This window comes from Gorilla gorilla, chromosome 9 (assembly GCF_029281585.2).
Source record: "Gorilla gorilla gorilla isolate KB3781 chromosome 9, NHGRI_mGorGor1-v2.1_pri, whole genome shotgun sequence".
Lineage (NCBI taxonomy): Eukaryota > Metazoa > Chordata > Mammalia > Primates > Hominidae > Gorilla > Gorilla gorilla.
Window position 1 is genome coordinate 64,393,111 of NC_073233.2, and position 24,313 is coordinate 64,417,423.

Sequence of the window (24,313 nt, forward strand, 5' to 3'; positions counted from 1 at the left end):
GTAGTCTTTTGCAACCATACCAAAGTGCTGGGCCAACATTATATCCTTAGGAGTTGTATTTCCACAAATATTTAAGAAGTAACAGGTACAAAGTTTAAAAAAGGAAAATACAAAGTAAAATTAATAGTAATATCACAATTCCATTTTATATAATAGTTTTCAGTCATAAACCCAGGCTTAAAGGCAACCAGCTGAATAAAGCAAATGACATTAGAGGATTAGGTGAGACCTGTTGTAATCAGATGGCCTGTTTTCTTATTTTGCATATGTGGGTCCCAACTTCCCCGGAGGAGTTTATCCAAGTACATAATGTAGTATTAGCAATAGCACAGACATTTTCTTATTTTACCAGTGGATAATAAATAATTTCTTGTATTAGGTTTTGTTAAGATACCAGCATAAACTACTGATTGTAAAACTTTAATTACACTACTATTTTGCCAAGTAAGAAAGGTAGCATTAAGAGGAGTAAGAGTCTTATTATGACATGGAGTCATTGTGATTTCTTTAGGAAAGCTGTATACAGTGACCAAAAAAAAAAAAAAATGTGAATTTCTCCTCCTGGTTAGAATGTCTCTGGTCATGACATCAGGTAGCTTGGTAAACTTTTTGGGTGGCCCACACATCAGACACAATTCTTGTCCCTTAAAATTCATCTCGTTTCAGCTTATAAGGCTTTAGGAAAAAATCAGGTTTTGTTGTTAATTGTAGCCAAATATTGGAGGAGAATTCAGGTTCTAATCCTGTCTATAGATACGTAATAAGAACTTAAAAGTAATGCACAGAACCACAATCTAATAACAAGTGTATTATAATTTTCTTTAGAAACAATTTTTCTCTATACATTCAGGATCTAATCTAGTTAACAAGATGGATAACAAGGTGGATAACAAGAACTTGAAAGCAATGCATATGACTACAATCTAATGTTTATTATAGCTTTTTTTTTTTTTAGAATCATAATGTTTTCTTCCTGTATTGACGACATAAAAATCTCCAAGTTGAAACCTTATTGAGGCTAGGAAGCCAAACCAAGGTAGGCTTTACATTTTACTTCCATTCTTAAGGTTCCTAGTCCTGCCAGGAAGTGACAATTATTATTTATTCACTGTAAGGATGAAAACCCTATGAGGCCAAGCATTTAAAGTTCATTCTCAAATATTTTAGTTTAGTCAAAACCTTGGCAATATAACCAATGTTTCCAATTTTATTCTCTTAAAAAGAGGAAACAAAATTTTATTGAATGTATGTTAACAATCCTATTGTTATAAAGCAATAAGTATACTCATGAATAGTTTCCAAATATTGCAGGAATCAAGTAGGGAGAAAAATCAAATGCTTCCACCTTTGTTCACAAAAGTATACTTTACCGAATTGTTATAAACTATAGATAGTGTATGAGAGAAAATGTCCTTAAACCCAGAAAACAAATTGTTTAAGTAAAGAATCAACAATTATTTAAATAAGTTCTAAAAACATTACCATCGATTATTTAATTTTATATAATTAATTTTTTGTTTTGCTTCATCTTGATTAACTGCTTCATGAACTCATCCGTTTCTTTGTTAGAGCTCTGAACATTTTGATTTTTGTCTTTCAATCTTAAGGGTATCAGAAATCTATGTTCAAGAGTACTTGTTATAGTCTTTTCCATGAAAAGCAATATAGGTGACTACAAATGATTTTACAGAGGATTCAAAACAACTGTGGATGACAAAAACTTAGAATAGCCATGGTTAAAAATGTAATGAGAATTCACAATTGACAAGGGATTTTAATTTAGTTATTTGTATTTATGCATTTTTTTTTTTTGAGATGGAGTTTTGCTCCTGTTGCCCAGCCTGGAGTGCAATGGCATGATATCCCCTCATTGCAACCTCTGCCTCCCGGGTTCAAGCGATTCTCCTGCCTCAGCCTCCTGAGTAGCTAGGATTACAAGCATGGGCCACCATGCCCGGCTAATTTTTTTGTATTTTTAGTAGAGACGGGGTTTCTCCATGTTGGTCAGGCTGGTCTTGAACTCCCAACCTCAGGTGATCCGCCCACCTCGGCCTCCCAAAGTGGTGGGATTACAGGCGTGAGCCACTGCGTCCGGCCTATTTATGTACATTTTAAGATGACAACAAGAACCATAACTGATAGCATCACATCAGAACTTGTAGACATTTATAAATTTTATATAATCTTTAGAATACTCACATTAATAACATATCACACACACATAACTTTAGAAAATATTTAACATAACAAACAAAATTATGACTCATAACATTAAATGTAGCATGTATATATTTTTGAAAAAATTAGACAATAATATATCTGTAAATGTAACTGAAAGAAAATCTAGTATCGTTTATCATTTGACAATTCTTTAATTTACCAAATAAGCCTAATCATTTAATATTTCTACAAAATGAGAGCTACATTCTTTAAGTCTCTCCAAGGACTTAACTGAAAATCTCTAAGTTAATTCTAGGTCAAAAGATTTAATTTAGGATTTTGACCTGAGGGAAGTCTACCAGATGTCAAAGTTTCAAAAGACTTGATCAAAACAGAATCACAGGTCTCTGTAAAATATCAGTCATTAACCAGAGTAATATGACTTCAAAATCAATGCAGAAAGTTACATGGGTGTAAGAACCTTAACCCTGTTAAAGCTCAGTTTTTCTAAGTAATCAAAAATTTTATAAAGACAACATAGGAAATTATCTTTATAAAATTTTAAATCTTTATTTTTTATAAAGCCAGTTATTAAAAAGGTAAAGATAAACGTACTGCAGTTTCATTGTTTTTCCTTAAGGGAAGCTCATTTAGATAACCTGGAAGTCAAACCTGATGAAAAGGGCACCTGAATTTAACCAGACACAGGAGGAGTGTGTCCAGGTTGTAAGGTTACGCTATATTATAGAGGAATGTAAACAAGAAAACTAATATCTTGAACAGAGGAATACGTGGCTCTTAGTAACAACGTGGAAACTTTCCTGGTCACAATTCACACACAGCAAGAAAAACCTAAAGTATAAAATCAAATTATACTGAGGGAAAACATTGGTTTTCTAGGCCTTTAAGATAAGTATTTCAGCATCAGGCTATAACAACAGTGTTAGAACCAGGAAGAAAAAGAGTTGATGAAAAGGTTGAAAGAAAGAGCTATCACTCCAGCCAAGCAAAAAAACAAACAACAACAACAACAACAACAACAACAACAAACCCACACATTTTTAAGGGAAGAAAGAGAGCTGAAGACAGTGATTCAGGACCTGCCAATTATATGCAGCAAGATACAGCAAAAGTTAAACTTCGGAGACATAAATCTGAAATGCTTCCAGAAAAAATTTACCTCCAAAAATAAAAGTACAATTCTGGATGAAAAAGACAGCATTTCAAAACGAAAACTAGAGAAATTAAATAGATCTCAGGAAGAAATATGGCAGAAATAGAAATTGTCTGTAGTTTAGAATATCACCATTAAGAAAAACACATTTCAGAATTAAAAATAAAAAATTTTTGCAGTCTTACTAAGAGCAAATCAATATATTAAGAAAATCTTTTTCTAATATAGGGGACCAAATTTTGTAGTTTAATATTAGTATATTTTCAATGTTAAGTCTCATTTTTTAGACAGTCATAAATTTTTTTAAAGTATAGCCAACTTGATCACATACAAAATTTCTTTTATAAATTCCCCCTTTCACAAACACCATACCTACTCAGACCATTTACAGCATGCTTAAACTTTCCGTTATGTCTTATACTTAATCTTTCTTAAATAACCAGTCATTTTACTTTAGAACAAAAAGTTACCACAGAAGATTCTTTCTCATACAAAAATATCTTCTTTTCAACTTCTTTTGCAAAAATATATTTTCATACCCATAACTTTTTTCCTATCTCTGTCTCTCTCCTACTTACTGTTACTTTTCCATCACATTGTAGCCTATTGTTTTATACTTGTTAAATTTATATTTTGCAAAAAAAACCTTTAAATAACTCTAAATTATGCAGAATTATTCTTTTTTTCTTGATAAAGAATATGCTTTTATGCCTTTCTTATAATTTTTTATTAAAACACGTCTTACTTTTTTGAGAGATTTTATATTATAGTTCTAGAGGTATTAATTAGTATTTTTAATTTAATAACCTTAAATTTAGTGAAAACCTAGGAAGCCAGAAATCTTGAATTATCTGTCATATCAGTATTTTATATATGAAAATCTTTATAATTTTTAAAAACATGTTTTTCTATAACAGAATTTTACATATATTCATGGAACCAAATCTATTTAGTCTTTCTATATTATTTTAGAATCCAAGAAAAGAAACTTATATTTATGGTCAGAATTTTGTTTTATGATATTATTTGGAAATGACTCAGACATTTAATGAATATCATTTAAATCAATATAACATAACTTTAAGATTTCAAATTACATGAAAACTATATTTACAGACATTTACCTCATTTCTATTATCTAATTTATTCAATTTTTTACAGTTTACATAGATTAGTTATGAAAATTGAGATATGAAATAAAGCTAATCATCATTTCTAGTTATTTTCCTATTTGTATAACTTATGAATATCAGGTGTGCACCTAAGTAGAAATCTTAAATTATATGAATATTTTGCTTATAACTTAGAAGATATAGCTTTTTTTTACTAAACAAACATCATTAAACTAGCCTTAATTATCAAAGAGTTGACAAAGATTATTCTGTTTTAGGCTGAGTTCATAGTTTTATAACCTTTGGGTCAAACCCCAACACCCTAAAACATCTAGCAAAGACAAAAATAAAACTCTACCAGTACACCTGGGCAAAAACATATGTTGACAATTTCCTGATAATTTTAAAACCAGCTTATTTATTAAAGATGGACTTAAGTCACATGAGCTAAAAAGCATTTGGGTTATTATACATTTTTTATGAGTGCTCATTTATCTAAGATATGTGAATAGAATTCCTTAAGAAATTTTTTGCCGCAGGGCACAGTGGCTCACATCTGTAATCCTAGAACTTTGGGAGGCCAAGGAAGGCAGATCACGAGGTCAGGAGTTCAAGACCAGCCTGACCAATTGGCATGGCAAAACCCCATCTCTACTAAAAATACAAAAATTAACCAGGAGTGGTGGCGGCACGTGCCTGTAATCCCAGGAGGGTTACTCAGGAGGCTGAGACAGGAGAATCGCTTAAACCCGGGAGGCAGAGGTTGCAGTGAGCTGAGATAGTGCCACTGCAGTCCAGTCTGGGTGAAAGAGTAAGACTCCATCTCAAAAAAATAAAAATAAAAATAGGAAATTTTTTGCCAACTATGCCAGATTTTACCATGTAGAAACAACGTGCCACATAATACATGTTCGTACACATATATGCACCTAAACACATATATGCACACACACAAAGATGTGATAACTTTCCTCAATATGTAATCTAATGAAGGCTGCAGACCAAAATTTGGGTGAAGCAATTTATATAGTAGCTTGGGTTTTATTGTTGTTTGTTGGTTTGTTTGTTTTTCTTAGCCTCTTTAACATTTATATTTTATTTATTCAGTCTCAAATGAGTTTAGAGTTAAATTTTCAATTGTTTACATTGTAGCTAGGACTGGTTGAATTGTATTAGAAAGACAAAATCTTCAGTGTTGAACTAGTAACAAATCTATCTTTTTTTTTTTTTTTTGCAGGTCTGTTTTGCTTGATTAACAAATGGAGACAAGAAAGAATTTTAGCAGGATTTGTTGTTTTTTTCGCAGGGGATGGGGGGGTTAGTCTTTGTGTGGCAGAAAAAGCAAATTTTTTATGCCAGACAAAGATGATTTGTATTGTTTTGAGTTCAAGATTTTGACCTGTTAGACCTGAGAGCCTAACATTTATACATATTTATCTAGCTCTTTTTATAGATTATTAATTTTTCAATAAATTATTTCATCACCATAAACAAATTTTAGTCAGGTAAACCTAAATTTACATTTTCTAATGGTGTCTGGGTTGTTGGTTACCATGGAGCTCTTGAAATTTGTGAAGCTATTAATTTAAAAGCCCTTTAATACTTTTAAAAAAGTCTTGACTAGAATGCCACAAGCGGTGAGTTTTATGTCAACCCCAGTAGAAAAGTCAGCAGATTCAAAGTAGGCAGTAAGAAAAAACAAGAGAGACAGTGAACTTAGAAGTCTCTACATGCTTAGCATGGTAGTTGCAGATCTCTAAAAAGAGTTTAAATAATAAACATTTGAGCTCTGAATTTTTCTTGATGTAACATTGCTTGTCAATTTTAAAATATGCATAAGCATGGGCCATAAAATGTGGCTAGCTGGAGTCCCAAAAACCTGTCATGCCTTTATGTTTAAAAAACCCATTCTGTTTCTTACTCATCTCTTGAGAACAAAGAAAATATCATCATTCCTCTCAGGAAATGTCAGGAGTTTAGAGCAGTGTTTTAGATGGTAGCAATTGCACTAATGGCTTTTAATTAACCTTTCTGCACCCAACATTTGGATTATATTTTTGCTTTCAGAATAATTTTTTAAAAAGCAAGGGAAAAGAATCAAACCAAATCAAAAGAAACCAAGATAAGAGCATTCATAAAAATTTCAACCTCGGCATAGAGATCAAACAAAATATTCAACTAGGCACAGAGACCAAAAGTGAATTCACTGCAAAAGACATGCCTTCTAGATAGAATGTAAATTCTGTAGAACCAGAGGACTCAATCCAGAAAGACACATGTCTTTACACCAGAAAAGATATACCACAAAAGACAAAAAGTATTTTATCACCCCAGGAGGGATGCATAGTCCCTTATTAGGTGACTTTATAAAAAAACAGATCCTGACTAATATAAAAAAGCCTCTACTAAAAGAGGCAGGCTCAGCCTAAGAGAAGACTCATCAGGGCAGAAAAGTGAGCCAAGGAAGTGGAGGAAAGCACAAGGGCCTCAAGTGAGCACTGCACATCAGTTCAAGAATCACCAGTTTCTTTGGATCATTATCTTTTTCGGGTTCTATTTCTGACATCATATATGTCAACCTAAATAACAAACACAGAGAGGCTATCTAAAAGAAAAATAGGTTTATCTGAGAATAGAGTGTTGCTGTGGGAATACAAATGCCGCAGTAAACCATATGCATATTTGGGGAGGTAATGGAAGACAAAGATTTTTTTAAAAATGAGAATTATGTGATTATTTTGAAATAATAATCTTTGGCTACAAAGATTGATGGCAAGGGTGATGCCTGTTTTTTTTTGTTGTTGTTGTTTTGTTGTTTGTTGGTTTTGCTGAAACATGCAGAGAATTTTTATTTATCACAAATGTTAATACTTATATTTACTTGCAGAACAGAGTCACAGAGAGATATGCAGGCAAGGTATTAGTAGGGTTCGCACAACATTCAGTACACAGTAGGTTGCTCACTAAGGACTTGTCATATTTTGCTCAAATGCCAACTGTTGGTACCTTAGATTGTCAATTAGTCATTTCTTATATAGATGATTTTTTGGATAATTGTCATACTACATTTTTACCAATTAAGGATTTCAGTCCATTTTTTATTATTTTTTTCAATCATAGTTCAAGGTCAGGAAGTAGGAGCCCCATCCCCGCTCCCTTCCAGACAACAGAATAGTATTCTTACTAGGAGTTCCTAAGACCTAGCAATTCCAGCATGCGAATTGTGAGAGGACATAGCCAGGAAGATGAGAAGCTGTAGCCATCATCCAGGGGTAACATATTCCATCTCTGTTGCTCCTTGCAGCCTGCAGGTCCTCTTCAGTGCCCTCTCCATTAAACCCATTAACATGTAGGATCCTCATCTGCTTCACATTGGTGCCTTTACCAGATTCTCCAGCACCCAGCAGTAGCAGGCGGTCCATGGCCTGGTCGCTGCTTGGCTGGACAGGCAGTTTCTGGGTAGGTGTCCTTGCAGAAGTACTCTTTTTCTGTAAAGTTGTGATGACCTTTGTGCAAGGTGTGGTTTTTGCAGTCTTTTATGATAGTTTTATCAGGAATACAAGCATGAGACACCTCTCTTAATTCCCTTCGCGGCTCTTTTTGTCACTTTTTAAATTATTTTTTATGTATGTATGTATTTACTAATTATAGAGACATGGTCCCACCGTGTTGCCCACACTGTTTATGAACTCCTGGGCTGCAGAGACCCTCCTGCCTCAGCCTCCCAAAGTTCTGGGATTAAAGGCATGAACCACCATGCCCAGCCATATTTGTCACTTGTTTTTATTTAACACTAGTGACTTCATTTCGATTCCGGAAACTTTTATAAATGCAACCGATATTCATTTTAGTATTTCTCAACATAATCTACAAACAACCCACATTACAAGCGCTTGGGCTGCTTTAATGAAAGCAGATTCCTGGGGGCTGACCTGCAACCTCCTAAGTTAGAAACACTGGGGCCCTCTTAGGTGAAAAGAATTTGAGAACCATTTGTTACCTGAGTGTTTATAACATGCTAGGCACTGTATGTAGTCCTTACTTGAGTAAATTCCTTTACAACAACCCTAAAAAGAGATGAATTATCCCTATCTTACATATGAAGAAATTGAGGCTTTACATTGTTGACTAGTGATGGAGAACTTGAATCCTTCTTAGTTGTTGAAAGACAAATGCTTTTTCAAGGATATCCCATCTGTCTCTAGGGTGAGCAGTCAGCTCTGATTTCTTAGGCATGCTTCCTAAACGTCATGACATATAATGACAGGCAATCTGTTGCTCAGATGAAAAACAATTTCTTCACAGACACTCCTTTTGGGAAAACAAATATTTGTTTAGGCTGACTGTATTGTGGACTGATTTCTTTGTTTGTCCCTGCACCTGTCTGCAAAATACACAAATGACCTGGGATTGCTGGTGCTGGGAAATGCATGTGGAATACCAAACAATTCTGTAGTGGTTTTTGGGTATAATGACATCATTAGAGGACACCCAGAACATCAATTCTCTTGACTTGTTTGTCTTCTGAGTCGGGGTTACCCATTCGTTTATTCCATAAATATTTATTGTACATCTATTATATGCCAGGTACTATTCTAAGAAGTGGAGATATGTAACAAGCAAAAGAAACAAAAATCCTTGCTCTATGCTGTGGGCTTCTATCTCCGCTTTACCCCAGTGACCCAGTAAAAAAAAAAAAAGTAAATAGAGAGCTGTACTGCCACAGGTAATTTGACCATTTAGCAACATTTTCCAGTTATTTTGCATTTCTTTACACAATTCCTAGAAAAGCCTATGAAGATTCATAAAGTAAAATGCAAAGTTTTGAAGTAGTGGAGTCTCAATAAATGAAAACATCCTTTAAAGAGTGGTTCTTTCTTTATTTTATATTCAATATGTTTTATTCAATTATGGTCATTATACTTTTAATATGAAATTGTCTAAAATGCATCCAGTGGAAACTTCTTCAAGCTAGCTTCTGGGTCGTTTAAACATGTCCCTATAATTTTTGAATATTTTCTTAGTTTCCGCCACAAGATGTCCCAGACTCATCTTATGCAATCCTTGACCAAAACTTGGGAGTTTCAAGGAGTTCTGGGTCCTTCCAGTGGAAAAATGGTATTTAGTTACCAAAACTTGTGTTTTGTGTGTGCTTATAGCTGCTGGGTTTTCTTTTTCTTTCTTTTTTTTTTCTTTATTTTACTTTAAGTTCTGGGATACATGTGCAGAACGTGCAGGTTTGTCTTACCTAGGAATACATGTGCCATGGTGGTTTGCTGCACCTATCAACCCGTCATCTAGGTTTTAAGCCCCACATGCATTAGGTATTTGTCCTAATGCTCTCCCTCCCCTTGCCCTCCAACCCCCAACAGGCCCCAGTGTGTGATGTTCCCCTTTCTGTGTCCATGTGTTCTCGTTGTTCAACTCCCACTTATGAGTGAGAACACGTGGTGTTTGATTTTCTCTTCCTGTGTTAGTTTACTGACAATGATGGCTTCCAGCTTCATCCATGTCCCTGCAAAGAACATGAGCTCATTTTTTTTTACGGATACATAGTATTCCATGGTGTATATGTGTCACATTTGCTTTATCTAGTTTACCATTGAAGGGCATTTCTTAAGTGTGTGGTTGGATTTATTATTATCACAAAGATAAGAGGACTACTGGATATTTAGTATTTAGTAGACAAGTATGAACACATCCTGCATCCATAGGGACAGCCTTATGCAAAGAAAAATGTTGCACTCCCTACATCCAGACTCCCAATGCGTATTTGTGCATTAGAAAATATTGTTATAATTACATCAGTTTGAAATCTACTCTGCTCTACAGACAAAGAAAACATATTTTGCAAGGTTCTCCTATATAACAATTTAATAAAACTGAGGAAAGATTGTCATTTATTTTGTTTGAAACTTCATCAAGACTTGACCAACTTGTCAGGAAAACATCACCAATGTCAATGTGACCCCTGATATTTGAGTCACCAACACATTAATGATGATTCTACATGTGTTGATTTTACTATCTATGTCTCACCAAGTGATCCAGCATTTATATATTGAATATTCAAATTATTTTATAATAAATCCTATATTATAATTATTTCATACAATTGTATTATGAATTATTTTTCTTTCATATCTCTTTTACATTAGACTTAGGATAGTTTACATACATATATACATGTTTATACTTAGGTTACATTAACTACACGTATTATTTCAAGAATCTAAAGGAAGCATTTCTAAATGTTTGTTTGACAAGATTTTTCCAGTGTGATAACATTCAGAACTATTGCTATAGACAATATCGACTTGGGCTAACTGTCCTTTTAAGAACTATGTTCATGGCTAGTTATAGAGGCTGAGAGATAATGCTGAGTCTCAACATTTTATACCCCAAATACACATAAAAACATCACACATTTTTTACTTGGCATATACAGATAAATTCACTGGTCTTTACCTGAGCTTCACGCTAATTCTCAACCTGATTCCTTCCCTGGAATTTATGATAAATGTACCAAAGACTCCTACAGAGTAACTAAGCAGACAATTTTTTCTGTGATTGTGGAAAAATACAGTGTTACCACCTTCTAAACCATAGGGTCCTTCCCAGTTTTCATAGGCTCTGAACAATTTGTCCATCCATAACTGGGAACAGGAAAAGGATTTTTTTTTTCTCTCAGTATCTACATTAGATGAGCTCTTTCCTAGTTTGTTTTTATCCCATCATCTAGTTTTATTTTGTTATTAGCATTTAACATTAATTGACACTGTACCTATTTGTTTTTTATGTAACTCTCCCTTCTAGAATAAAAGCTCAGGAGGATAGGAGTCAGCCCTATCATCTTCACCGCTATATCCCACTGTCTGGAATAGCACACAGGGCTCAATAAATATTTTGTTTTTCAAAAAAAAATTAATAAACATTTCAATTAAGGCTTTTCTGTTATTAAATGCGTTTTATTGTAATAAATATATTGAAGCTCAGAAAACTCCCATCACCTGCCCAAGGCAGCCAAAATTTCTGCTTAGTGTTGATTATATGTCAGGTGCTTAGCATAGAAAATGCCGTCATTTGGTATCGGTTGAGGCAATTAAACTCTTTTCCACTCTATTTGTAGGCATGGTATCCATAAGCCATGCAGAGGAGCAATCACACAGTGACTGAGTTCATCCTGCTGGGCTTCACCACAGATCAAGGGATGCAGCTGGGCCTCTTTGTGGTGTTCCTGGGTGTGTACTGTCTGACTGTGGTAGGAAATAGCACCCTCATTGTGTTGATCTGTAATGACTCCCGCCTACACACACCCATGTATTTTTTCATTGGAAATTTGTCATTTCTGGATCTCTGGTATTCTTCTGTCTACACCCCAAAGATCCTAGTGACCTGCATCTCTGAAGACAAAAGCATCTCCTTTGCTGGCTGCCTGTGTCAGTTCTTCTTCTCTGCTGGGCTGGCCTATTGTGAGTGCTACCTACTGGCTACCATGGCTTATGACCGCTATGTGGCCATCTCCAAGCCCCTGCTTTATGCTCAGACCATGCCAAGGAGATTGTGCATCTGTTTGGTTTTATATTCCTATACTGGGGGTTTTGTCAATGCAATAATATTAACCAGCAACACATTCACATTGGATTTTTGTGGTGACAATGTCATTGATGACTTTTTCTGTGATGTCCCACCCCTCGTGAAGCTGGCATGCAGTGTGAGAGAGAGCTACCAGGCTGTGCTGCACTTCCTGCTGGCCTCCAATGTCATCTCCCCTACTGTGCTCATCCTTGCCTCTTACCTCTCCATCATCACCGCCATCCCGAGGATCCACTCTACCCAGGGCCGCATCAAAGCCTTCTCCACATGCTCCTCCCACCTGATCTCCGTTACCTTATACTATGGCTCCATTCTCTACAACTACTCTCGGCCAAGTTCCAGCTACTCCCTCGAGAGGGATAAAATGGTTTCTACCTTTTATACTATGCTGTTCCCCATGTTGAATCCCATGATCTACAGTCTGAGGAATAAAGACATGAAAGACGCTCTGAAAAAATTCTTGAAGTCAGCATAATCCAAAGTCTGAACTGACGTAATGTTCTCAAATCAATGCTAAGTGATAACAAACTGCTCAGAGAGGTTACAGAACTGGATTTTTATTTCCTTTTTACCATTGAACAAAATTCGACAAGAAAAATTGTGTTTCTTTGTATTTTGTTTGTTTGTTATGATTTTGAGATCAGACTATAATATATACTACAGTATTGTAGATTCAATTGAATACTGATACAGTTTTTAAAATTCAGTATCTCTGATTAATGCAAAATGGAAAAGTAATACTTCTGACATCCTAAAGTAAAACTAAATTTTACGTTGTTCTTTCCCATAATATTGACCCAATTATTTTTCCTACATAGTGACTATTATGGAGATAAAAAGAAAACATAATGTGGATCATTGATATTTGCGGGATATACCCCAAATCCTTCTAGTCAAGTACTCAAACAGCTTCCTTTGTGATAGAGGAATAAGAATGTTAAGATTATTTTGATGGAAAGAGGCAGAATGTGTCGGAAAATAAATGCAGCTGAAGAGAAAGATGAGAAATGTCAAAGTAAAGACAAATGAAATGCCTACAACTATTTGTCCTAAATTTTTAAAATTTAATTAATTTTTTAAATGTGCTAATTCCAGCAAATGTTATAACCTTTCCTCAACAAAGTGCTAACCTCTGAGCTGCAAGCTTGTGATTTGAAAACTGTAACCATTAATCCTTAACTTGCCATCTTCTAAAGGCTACTAAATGAAATATCAACCCAACCTGCCATCACAAGGGGGTTCAGTTATGAAGTTTATACCAGGGTTTAGGGAATTGGGCTCGAGGCCAAGGCTAGTTTCCATGTGGTTAGCAACATGTTTGATTTTTCAGGGTTTCAGGCATCGACCTAAACAAGTTTATCAGTTCTTAGGAATGTTCAAGGCCCAGGCTGGGTTCAGGCCAGGGACAACCATGCAGCTTATGTCTTTTGGTCAGGACAAAGGAAAGAGAAACGTAACTAGGGAACAGTGGTTACTGTTGTTGTTCATTTGTTTTATTTCGTTTGATGTTGTCACATCACTGTGTGACCTGAGAGAGAGTACTGCAGAGTACTCACTCCTTGTAAGGGAGAAGACTGTTAGGATGATATGCAATTCTAAAGACACATATTTATTCATTAATTTTGAGACAGTTTTTTGTTGTCATTGTTGTCTGTAATCTGAACATCTCTTAAACATCTTCCTAATATTCTCTTTATGTAGAAGGCATGAGTTTTACAAAGATACTCCCTATATGCTCAATTAGAGCTTTCTGAAGAAATTTTGAGGAAATGATTTTCTTAAAATAAATATTTGTAAAATCTTGAGCATATTTCCAGAAGCCTCACCCTTTCAGATATTCTTGTCACCTAGTAAAGATTGCTTACCAAACTTCAAAGTCAAACTATATTCATTAAACCACGTAATTTATTTTGTTCCCCAAGATCTCCCAAAGGGAGCAAACACAATGAAATCTATGAAAGATTTAATACTGCCAAGGCAAAATACCATGTTGCAGAATGCCAAACAACCCAATATTATAAGTTTTAAATATTACTTTGTTTTGTTTACATCATAACAAACTAATAACAAAGAGTCATGTGGTCAATATTTTAATGTTTTCAATATGACTTATTGAACTTAATTGAACTACAGAAATGCAAATGAACACATTTATAAGCCAATAATCTGGAAAATTCAATAACAGCATTTGCAAAGAGAATAACCTTCATGTTTGTGGTTGTATAGTCTGTGTTGCTTTCCTGAAGGCCTCTTTGATATCTTTGTTTCTCAGGCTATAGATGAGAGGGTTGAGCAGTGGGTTGATCACAGTGTAGAACAGAGCAGCTACTTTGTCCCTCTCTAGGGAGTAGGTGGAACTAGGCCTTGAATACATAAACAACAATGATCCATAGAAGAGCATGACTGAGATGAGGTGGGAAGCACAGGTGGAGAATGCCTTGCATCTTCCTGAAGCTGAGTGGATTCTCAGGATAGCCAGGAGGATGTTGACATAGGAAATCAGGATAGCAAGAATGCTGGAGAGGACTGTGAAGCCCACCACACCAAGCAGGACTTTTTCGTAGACCCTGGTGTCTGTACAGGACATTTTTACCAATGGTGATGCATCACAGAAAAAGTGGTCAATGATATTTTTACCACAAAAATGCAGGCGGAATGTACTGGCAGTATGGGCTATGGCATTCAAAAATCCTCCTATGTAGGAGCCAGCAACAAGCCCAGTACAGAGGGCGGTGGACATGGTACCTGAATAAAGCAATGGGTTACAAACTGCTGCATGGCAGTCATATGCCATGGCTGCCAGGAGATAGCATTCAGTGTAGGCTACAACACAGGAAAAAAACAGCTGAGCCCCACATCCAGCCAAGGAAATGCGCTTATCTTCTGAGACACAACTGGCCAGGATTTTGGGGGTATACACAGCGGTATACCAGAAATCCAAAACAGACAGATTGCCAATGAAAAAGTACATAGGTGTATGCAAGTGGGAATCAGTTCGGATTAAGATAACCAAGGTCATGTTTCCTGACAAGGTTATCAAATAGAGCATCAGAAACACTCCAAATAGAATCGGCTGCCACTGGGAGTCTGCTGAGAAACCCAACAAGATGAATTCAGTCAGGATGGTGCGATTTCCCACTTCCATGTCCACGGAGGTGAAAGCCTGACTATCATGAGAAGGGAAAATCATCACTTAGTGATTTTTCTATTCACACAAGTTGACAAGGGTATCAATTAAATCAACAATTACTAAGAAGCTTGTAGATTTTTCTCCCTTACTATCTAGAATTATAGGACTTCAGTCCATGATTTGGAAAAATTACTGGAATTGGAGTCAAAAATAATTTGAAAATTAGGAATTTTATTTATTAACTATTTAATGCAGGACAAGACCCATATTCTCATCAAACATGAAAAAAAAAATGAAACTCACAAGGATAACTAATTACTTCTTCTTTTTTTTTTTTTTAAGATGGAATCTCACTCTGTCACCCATGCTGGATTACAGTGGCGTGATCTCCATTCACTGCAACCTCTGCCTCCTAGGTTCAAGCAATTCTCCTGCCTCAGCCTCCTGAGTAGCTGGGATTACGGGCACCTACCACCACACCGACTCTACTAAAAACGGTGTTTTACCATGTTGGCCATGCTTGTCTCGAACTCCTGACCTCAGGTGATCCACCCGCCTCAGCCTCCCAAAGTGCTGGGATTACAGGCATGAGCCATCGCACCTGGCCGACTAGTAACTTTTTGACAGACTGTCTGATTGAATAAAGAAAACATACATAAAAATAACACAGCCCAATATTGGGTACATTAGTGGGCACTCAAAAAATTTCACTATCTTTCTATAAGTTATTGAAAACTTCTTACGTGTCAAGTATTTGTATTGTTAAGTATTAGATTATTAAAGTTGCTATTTATATTACAAATATAAATACATTATGACCATGTACCAGTTACTATTCTAAGTCTTATACTTAACCCCTTGAGTCTTGGATGGCTTGGTGGTTTGCTTTGGCCAACAGATTGAAAGATAGGCAGCTCCATATGGATTCAAAGCCTGGATTTCAAGAAGCTTTTTATGTTTCTCTTCTCACTTTTAAAATCCTACCACCACCATGTAAATAAGCCTGGGTTAGTTTGCTGGATAAGACATCTGGCTGCGCTCACTCTGTCACCCCAGCTGACTGCAAGTTGTCCCCCAGACATGCAGGTGGGGCCCTTCTATATGATCCAGCCTACAGTGGCGCTAAGAGCTACCCACAGACATGAGCAAGCCCAGGTGAGAAAAGACAGGTCTGGCATAGGCAGAATTGCCCAAGTGATATGGCATCTGAGTTCAAAACCAGATCTTCTTACTTGGTAGTTCCATAATCTTGGAAAAGTATCTTAACAATTCCCCATCTACATGTATTTACCTCCAAAAGGGTGAGAAAACATCCCTGTTAAGAAAACAGCCCATTTTCTGGACAGAAAATCAATCTACAAAATTTTAACTATCATTATTCTGAGTGGGAGGATAATTATCTGACTTAATTATAAATTATGAGCTTGTAAAACATAAATAAATAAATAAGACTAAGTTTATACAAATAAGCAATTTCATCCAGAATAGTGGTATCATCCAGTATCTTGCTAAAATCCTAGAATTTAATATTTTTGTCAACTATTTCCATGTAACTTGACAAAGGAGTTACAGGGTTTAGGATTGTGGGGTCCAATATTTGGTACATATCCCTGACACTAATCACTGTATGATTTAGGAAAGTAATTCCTCATCTCAGGAACACAATTCACCCATCTGAAAATTTTGGTTGATCCTATTCTCAGCACTAAACTTCCATGATTCCAATTTACTAAAATCTCTTATAGAAATTGTTACATGCCAGGTGGGGTGGCTCACACCTGTAATCCCAGAACTTTAGGAGGCTGAGGCAGGAGGATAACTCGAGGCCAGGAGTTCAGAACCAGCCTGACCAACATAGCAAAATCCTGTCTCTACTAAAAATCAGCCAGGCGTGGTGGTACACAGCTGTAATCCCAGCTACTTGGGAGGCTGAGGCAGGAGAATTGCTTGAACCCAGGAGGCAGAGGTTGCAGTGAGCTGAGATTGCACCATTGCACTCCAGCAAGGGTGACAGAGAAATACTCTGTCTCAAAACAAAAAAAAAAAAAGAAAGAAAAAGAAAAACTTTCATGAAACAATAGATAGCCTCACTTGTTGCAAAACAGTGTGGCAGAGCAGATTAACAATCCTTACATACACACGTATCTTGGGATACACAGGACATTACCACTGTCTTGGTTGAAGTGAGAAATAAAATTTGCTGAAGACAACTGCACCCTTCTTTTCATCTCAAGATTTGCATACACATTCTTGTGTCCTTAAAATACAATCCTATGAAGTTGTGCATATTTTCTGAACACTGCATTTCTTAATTTCTTTATCTGCAAATAATTAATGGCTCAAATTTTTTGACTCATGAACCTCTTTGAGAACTTGATAAACTCAGCAATGATAATTCTCAAATATGAATATGTACATATGTAAAAACACGCAAAATTTTAAGGGGTTCACAAACTCCCAAAAATCTATTAGTTTGCCGGTTATGATTTCAGATTTAAAAATTCTACTAATGGAAGATGACTAAGTTTGGTCGGGTGCTAATATGCTGTAATAAGAGAGGAGTAATAGGTAATTAAAACTAATCATGTTTAAAGTTGAATTCCTAATCTGCAGTTCCAAAAATTGATTTTTTCATTCCCCATATTGGTTAATAAGATTCTACTCTTCCAGGATCTGAAGTCAAAAATTTGGAATCAGTCTACCCTGTTTCTTTCCTATCTACTTTTCCAACTTTCAGAAAATTGCAATTTTCCTACCTTCAAAATGTATCCTGAATCTGACCACTTCTCCCCACCTCCACTGCTACCACTCTGTTCAAACCACTATGATCTACTGCCAAGAATATTGCCATCACCTTCTAACTCATCTACACCCTTGTTCCCTATGGTATATTTTCAGTGCAACAGCCAGTGTAGGCCATTAAACAAATAAATAAGTTGCTTCTGTATTTAAAACCCTGTAAAGGCTCCCAATTTATTCCAAGTTAAAACCCATAATCTGTCTCTCCCTTACCTAAAGAACCTTATCTCCTAACACTCACCACACTGACCTCCTCCTTCCTTCTGCCCCAGCCTCAATGGCTTTCTCACTTTTTCTCAAATGTTCCGTCTCTGTCCCAGCATCAAAGATTTATTATTATTATTATTATTATTATTATTATTATTATTATTATACTTTAAGTTATAGGGTACATGACTGTCTGTTCCCTCTGCCTGGAACACTATTCTCCAGATGTTTTCATGGCTCACTCATTCATCTTCTTTAAGTTCCTTTCAAATGTCACATTCTGACAAAGGTGAATGTGACATTTTAAATTCCATGCCCGTTTGAAATTCCATGCCCCTTTCCTTCCGACAATCTTCACCCTTATTACTCTACTCCAATTCTACTGTGTTATCCCCCTCATCTATTGTCATTCTCTAACTCCTGTTTATTAAATCTATTGCCTGCTTCTTCTCACCAGAATGCAACATCTATATGGCAAAATATTTCTCTGTCTTGTTTATTGCTGTATCCCAGCACAAAGAACAGTTCCTAGTCATGAATTAGCACTCAGTAAATATTTCTAGAGTGAGTAATTGGTTAATTACCTTCATATCTTGAAGCTGGTTTAACAAAGTACTTTCTATTTCTTATTTTTTTTTTTCTTTGAGACGGAATCTCACACTGTCACCCAGGCTGGACTGCAGTGGCACAATCTCCGCTCACAGCAACCTCTGCCTCCCAGGTTCAAGTGATTCTCCTGCCTCAGCCTCCCAAGTAGCTGGGATTACAGACACCCACCACCATGCCTGGCTAATGTTTTGTATTTTTAGTAAAGACGGGGCTTCACTATGTTGGCCAGGCTGGTCTTGAACTCCTCACCTCGTGATCCGCCCTCCTCAGCCTCCCAAAGTGCTGGGATTACAGGCTTGGGCCACCGTGCCCAGCCAGTACTGTCTATTTCTAACCTGGTTCAAAATATTCAGAACAAGATTTATCCTCAAGTGGACTTTCCCAGCACAGTGTACTGTATCAAAATAAGAAAGAAGAGTAAATAAAAGAGAAGTCTCACTTCCAAGACCTAGTTTGAAACAAGTTACCAAATATCTGTGAATGTGAAATAAAAGGCACAGGAAATGTCTGAGCCAATCATGCTAAAGAATCTTCTATAGAAATGGCCTATCAAGATGCATCTTCCCCTGCAGCAGCCCAGGTCTCTGATCCCTTCACTAGAGCAAGAAAAACTCTTTGGTAGGAATGTGCCTTCCTGGCATCTCAAAATTAGTACCAAGAAGTGAAAATGCCATACACTAGTAGTTTAGAGTAGCACAATCACTGGGGTCAAAAAAGCAAGTCACATTTTTTTGTCCTCTTGATTTTTTCACTGTGTGAGTGAATATATGATGGCCCAGCATAGATACAAGACTGAGTTTCAAATTCTACGTGAGAGCAGGATATATCACTGAATGGAATCTGATTTACTAGGGAGTCTGCACGTGCACCTGTGTGCATGTGTGGTGCAGCAGTAAATCCTTTGACAGCCGTGCCAGATTCTGCATCCCCCTTCTGATTTGCAGCTGAGGTCAGAGAAAGGCCAGACTTCCTATTTGCCCCTGATCCCAGGTGCTTACCCTTGGTTTGGAAGGCCAGCTCTTGGAAGTCACACTTTTCCGTCTCTTCTGGTGTTTAATGTGTCTTTGTTGCACTCAATATATGTATGTCCTCAACAGCCCTTTGAGACACCTCCCTCACACCAGCACAGAAATACGTACCTCTGTCTCCAAAGACTCAATTAGAGTTCATCTGGAGCTTGGGGATGTTAAATAAATTAGAAAATGATGAAATGAGGAATATTTCATTAAAAGTTGACTCTCTTAATGGATCTAACTCATAATATAATCCTGTTACGTTGGGTCTGTCTTATAATTGAATTTTTCCAAATTGTACTAAGTAGACTTTTCTGAAAAGTATCATGTGGTCTATATTTTTTTTCCATGTCACATGCTCTTCTCTCTATCCAGGCTACTCGCCCTTGTCTCCTCCGCTGGCAATCTACTACCTATCCCACACATGCACAATGGTCTGAATTGTGTCTTTTGGAAATCCATTTGTTGAAGCCCTAACTTACTGTACCTTAGAATCTGACTATATTTGAAGATGAGATCTTTAAAGAAGTGATGAAGTTAAAATGAGGCAGTTAAAGTAGGCTCAATCCAATCTGACTGGTGTCTTTATAAAAAGGAAAGTTGAACATACACAAGAACCCAATCCTGCCAGCACCTTCAACTTGGGCTTTTAGCCCTCAGAACTATGGGAGAGTAAATTTCTGTTTTGTAAGCCATCCAGGCTGCACTATTTTGTTATAGCAACACTTGCAAACTGATACACTCAATTACCAACACTAGGGCCTTTTTATGTTGGAAAAACCTCATGTTTTATTTGTAAAAAGACTACTATAACCAGGAAATTTGATATGTCACGGTGAAATTGTCTCTAATTTTTAATTAATTTATAACATAACATTAAAAAACAACATACAAAAATTCATATATACTTGATTGTTATCAGTCATTGTTTTCCTGGTAAAGATTTTCATTCTAAATCTTCCCTCGGATATAAAGTTTTCTGAAATCTCTCTCTGGCCCTACTTCTCGATCTGTTTCTATGTCCTACCTACATCTCCCTTTCTGCCTGTCTCATACAACTGCTGCACTTCTGTCCTTAATTCTTTCATTGTTGAGGAGAATACTCTTTTATTGAAAGTGCATGGTGGTTCTAAGTATTGATATTCATTCTCTATTCTGTCTATTGCTAAGGAAATCTGTCATCTTTGCATCATGCAAGCTACAAAATGAGAACCAGAAAGGAAAAAAACAAACTTGTTTCTAGGAGAATTTTATGGTAGATACTCTTTTTTATTTTTTTCTTTTCATTTTTGTTTTTTAATTTTAAATTCTGGTCTACATGTGCAGGATGTGCAGGTTTGTTATATAGGTAAACATGTGCCATGGTTGTTTGCTGCACCTATCAACCCATCACCTAGGTACACACATACACCAGGGAATACTATGCAGCCATAAAAAGGAATGAGATCATGTCCTTTGCAGGGACACAGATGAAGCTGGAAGCCATTATCTTCAGCAAACTAATGCAGGGACAGAAAACCAAACACCACATGTTCTCACTTATAAGTGGGAGCTGAACAATGAGAATCCATGGACACAGGGAGGGGAACAACACACACTGGGGCCTGTCGGGGTAGGGCAGAGAGGGGAGCACATCAAGACAAACAGCTGATTCATACAGTAGATGTCGCAACAAGAAGCTGCAACAAGACTGGCGCATAACTCGGGAGACGTGGTTTGGGAATAAAGCAGGGGCTTGGAGATTGCCTCGTAGCAGTCATAACCCATGGCAGCCAGGAGGTAGCGCTCACTACAGGCCAGGCCAGCCCATATCTACTATAGGGCAGTAGATACTTTTTGTGTGACTTCCTAACTCACTCTCTCATCTAATAAGTGAGGTAAATACCTTTGTTTTTTGTTTTCATTGTTATTTTTTGTAAGTTCTGGGTTTACATTCTTTTTTCAAACCAATGACCCTCATTATTTCAAGTAAATCACTTAATCTATTTAATCTTAACAATGATTACATAACAAGTTATATTATTCTCATTTATTGTTTAAGATGCTATAGATGTAGGCAACTTATGAAATGTCAAATGAAAAAAAATTTTAATCTGCTTTCTTTCAATATTCTCAGACCCCTTAACAATTTTATAGACTCCGTTCCAAGCTACCATGCATAGTAGCTTTTGCAAATGCCCCAGCCTCATTTATTTAAAAAATACATTCCGATACCTTAGTGCCAACTTAAAAGCAAAAATGCAGACTTCTGTTTCCAAGTTATAAAATGATTTTATCTTTTACTTATTTCTGAGAATATAAACTGAAAACAATGACGTGGAGATAATCTGTTAAAAATTGTTTACCAATATTTTTCTTTAAGAAACTTAAGTCTATGTAACATTTTCTTCAAGGCATCTTTGACATCCTTATTTCTTAAGCTATAGATCAAGGGGTTTAGCATTGGAATCACCACAGTACAGAACGCTGACCCCAATTTATCCCTTTTTAAGGCATAGCTAGTTCTTGGTTGGGAGTAAATAAAGAGGATTGCACCACAGTACAAGGTGAGAGCCGTCAGGGGAGACCCACAAGTGGAGGAGACCTGGAGGCGGCCATTAGTGGAACGGATCTTCGAGATGGCTGCAATGATGAAGAGATGGACGCAAGAATAAATGCAGTGGGAGTGATGACATTGGAGGCAAGTATAAAATGCAGCACAGCCTGGTAGTGCTCCTTCACATCACACACCAACTTTACAAGTGGGGGCAGATCACAGAAGAAATCATCAATGATATTGCTGCCACAGAAGCTCAAGGTAGGTGTCTCACTGGTGATGATGGTTGAGTTTACAAAGCCGCCAAGGTGTGAAGCCGCAACAAGACTGGCACATAACTCTGGGAATGTGGCCCGGGAATAAAGCAGGGGCTTGGAGATTGCCACGTAGCAGTCATAAGCCATGGCAGCCATCATATAGCACTCATTTTAGGCCAACCCAGCAGAGAAGAACTGAGCCAGGCAGCCAGGAAAGGAGATGGTTTTGTCATCAGAAATGCAAGTCAGCAGGATATCGGGGATGTGGACAGAGGAATACCAGAGATCCAGAAGGAACCGGTTTCCAGTGAAGAAATACATGGGTGTGTGGGGCCAAGAATCAGCACAGATGAGAGAAATCAGAATGATGTTGCCTGAGAGGCTGATGACATAAATGATGAGAAAGATGAAAAAGAGCACTCGCTGTAATCCCAAATCTTCTGTGAACTCTAAAAGGATAAACAGTTTTCCTTTGGTGAAATTTCTCTTATCCATTGATTTTGGGTTTCTGTCATTCCTTTCTGTGAAAATATTAACACATATGCCATGACTTAAGATAGCCCTCACTGTATGCTTCCCCCATCATTTCCTTTCTGGAAAACTGAAAAATTCAATTGATTCGTATGAGTTTATTGTGAGACACGTTTATGCTGAAGTTGGTGTTCCATATCAGTTTATTGTGAGAAATGTTTATGCTGATATTGTCATTTCATATCAGTTCATTGTGAGACATGTTTGTGCTGAAGTTGGCATCATTCCTTTAGTATGGCTGTGAAATCAGTTCTAAGCTGCCATGAAAGATTAGTTGTTAGGCACAGAACATACTGCACGTCACCTGTTTTATACCTAATTTTTCCTCCTCTTTGGGAGAAGGTGAATTGTGTATCTTCTCTTCTTGATGGGGGAGCTTGAAAGAATGCTCTGACTTCTTTTCAGGTGTTTAAATTATTTTGTCCTTTGTCAGAGATTTGCGTGAAAAAAAATAATCTTATTATTCTAACCACATTTTATAATATCATTGGAAGTACATTATTCTATAATTTCTTTGGAGGAAATAATTGTATTTCATTCAAATTTTTGTTCACAAAACTAAGAATACAAGTTTGCATAAAGTAGAACATATGTAATTTGAATAAAAAGAACAGATGTGCTTACAAAATGGTATTTTCAAACCACAGCTACCTTCGTGACCCTAAAATGTGTCTGGAAATGAAATAAAAGTATTAATCACTGGAAAATTGTGTTCATAATTTGGGTTGAATTTCCTGCAGAATTAATAGGTTTTTTTAAAAAAGAATGAAAGTACCTAAAATGAATTGTTTGTGAAAGTATGATAGAAGGAATAATGACCCACAAATATACTCATTTTCTAATTCCAGGAACCTGGGAATATTACTTTATATGGGGAAAGGGTCTTTCCATATGTTATTAAGTTAAGAGAATTGAGATGGGGATATTATCAGGGTGGGCACAAAATGTAATTACAAATATCCTTACAAGAGGGAGGCAGAGGGAGACTTGACTCAGACAGAAAAGGAGGAGGTAGTGAGTGTGATCATAGGAGAAGAGGTTGGAGTAACGCAACCACAAGCCAGGTAATGCCAGCAGCCACAAGGAGCTGAAATAGAAAAGGAGTGGATTCTCCTTTAGAACATCTGGACGGAGCATGACCCTGCCGACATCTTGATTTTGGCCCAGTGGTACTGACTTCAAACTTCTG

The 24,313-nt window shown here is 36.6% G+C and overlaps 2 protein-coding genes and 1 pseudogene across 3 annotated transcripts; 1 reads left to right on the plus strand and 2 right to left on the minus strand.

Annotated features, from left to right (window-relative positions):
* Positions 1-11,593: 11,593 nt before the first annotated feature.
* Positions 11,594-12,517, plus strand: LOC101123793 (olfactory receptor 9G1-like). The gene has a single exon (XM_004051145.5). The coding sequence runs from the start codon at positions 11,594-11,596 to the stop codon at positions 12,515-12,517; it is 924 nt and encodes a 307-aa protein (XP_004051193.5).
* Positions 12,518-12,644: 127 nt separating this feature from the next.
* Positions 12,645-19,826, minus strand: LOC101152943 (olfactory receptor 9G4). 2 transcript variants are annotated; one of them, XM_055356441.2, is made up of 2 exons: positions 19,786-19,826; positions 12,645-15,205 (listed from the first exon to the last, which is right to left on the minus strand). In XM_055356441.2, the coding sequence occupies exon 2, from the start codon at positions 15,185-15,187 to the stop codon at positions 14,249-14,251; it is 939 nt and encodes a 312-aa protein (XP_055212416.2). In that variant the 5' UTR covers positions 15,188-15,205; positions 19,786-19,826; the 3' UTR covers positions 12,645-14,248. The 2 variants fall into 2 exon arrangements, with proteins under 2 accessions (XP_055212416.2, XP_055212418.2); XM_055356443.2 differs by having other exon boundaries at positions 12,645-15,209.
* Positions 19,827-22,141: 2,315 nt separating this feature from the next.
* Positions 22,142-23,088, minus strand: LOC109028713 (olfactory receptor 9G19-like; annotated as a pseudogene).
* Positions 23,089-24,313: the final 1,225 nt, after the last annotated feature.

Bases quoted from the DNA above. Each gene is read 5' to 3' on its own strand.
- LOC101123793 (XM_004051145.5), top strand. From the start codon at position 11,594: ATGCAGAGGAGCAATCACACAGTGACTGAGTTCATCCTGCTGGGCTTC.
- LOC101152943 (XM_055356441.2), bottom strand. From the start codon at position 15,187: ATGGAAGTGGGAAATCGCACCATCCTGACTGAATTCATCTTGTTGGGT.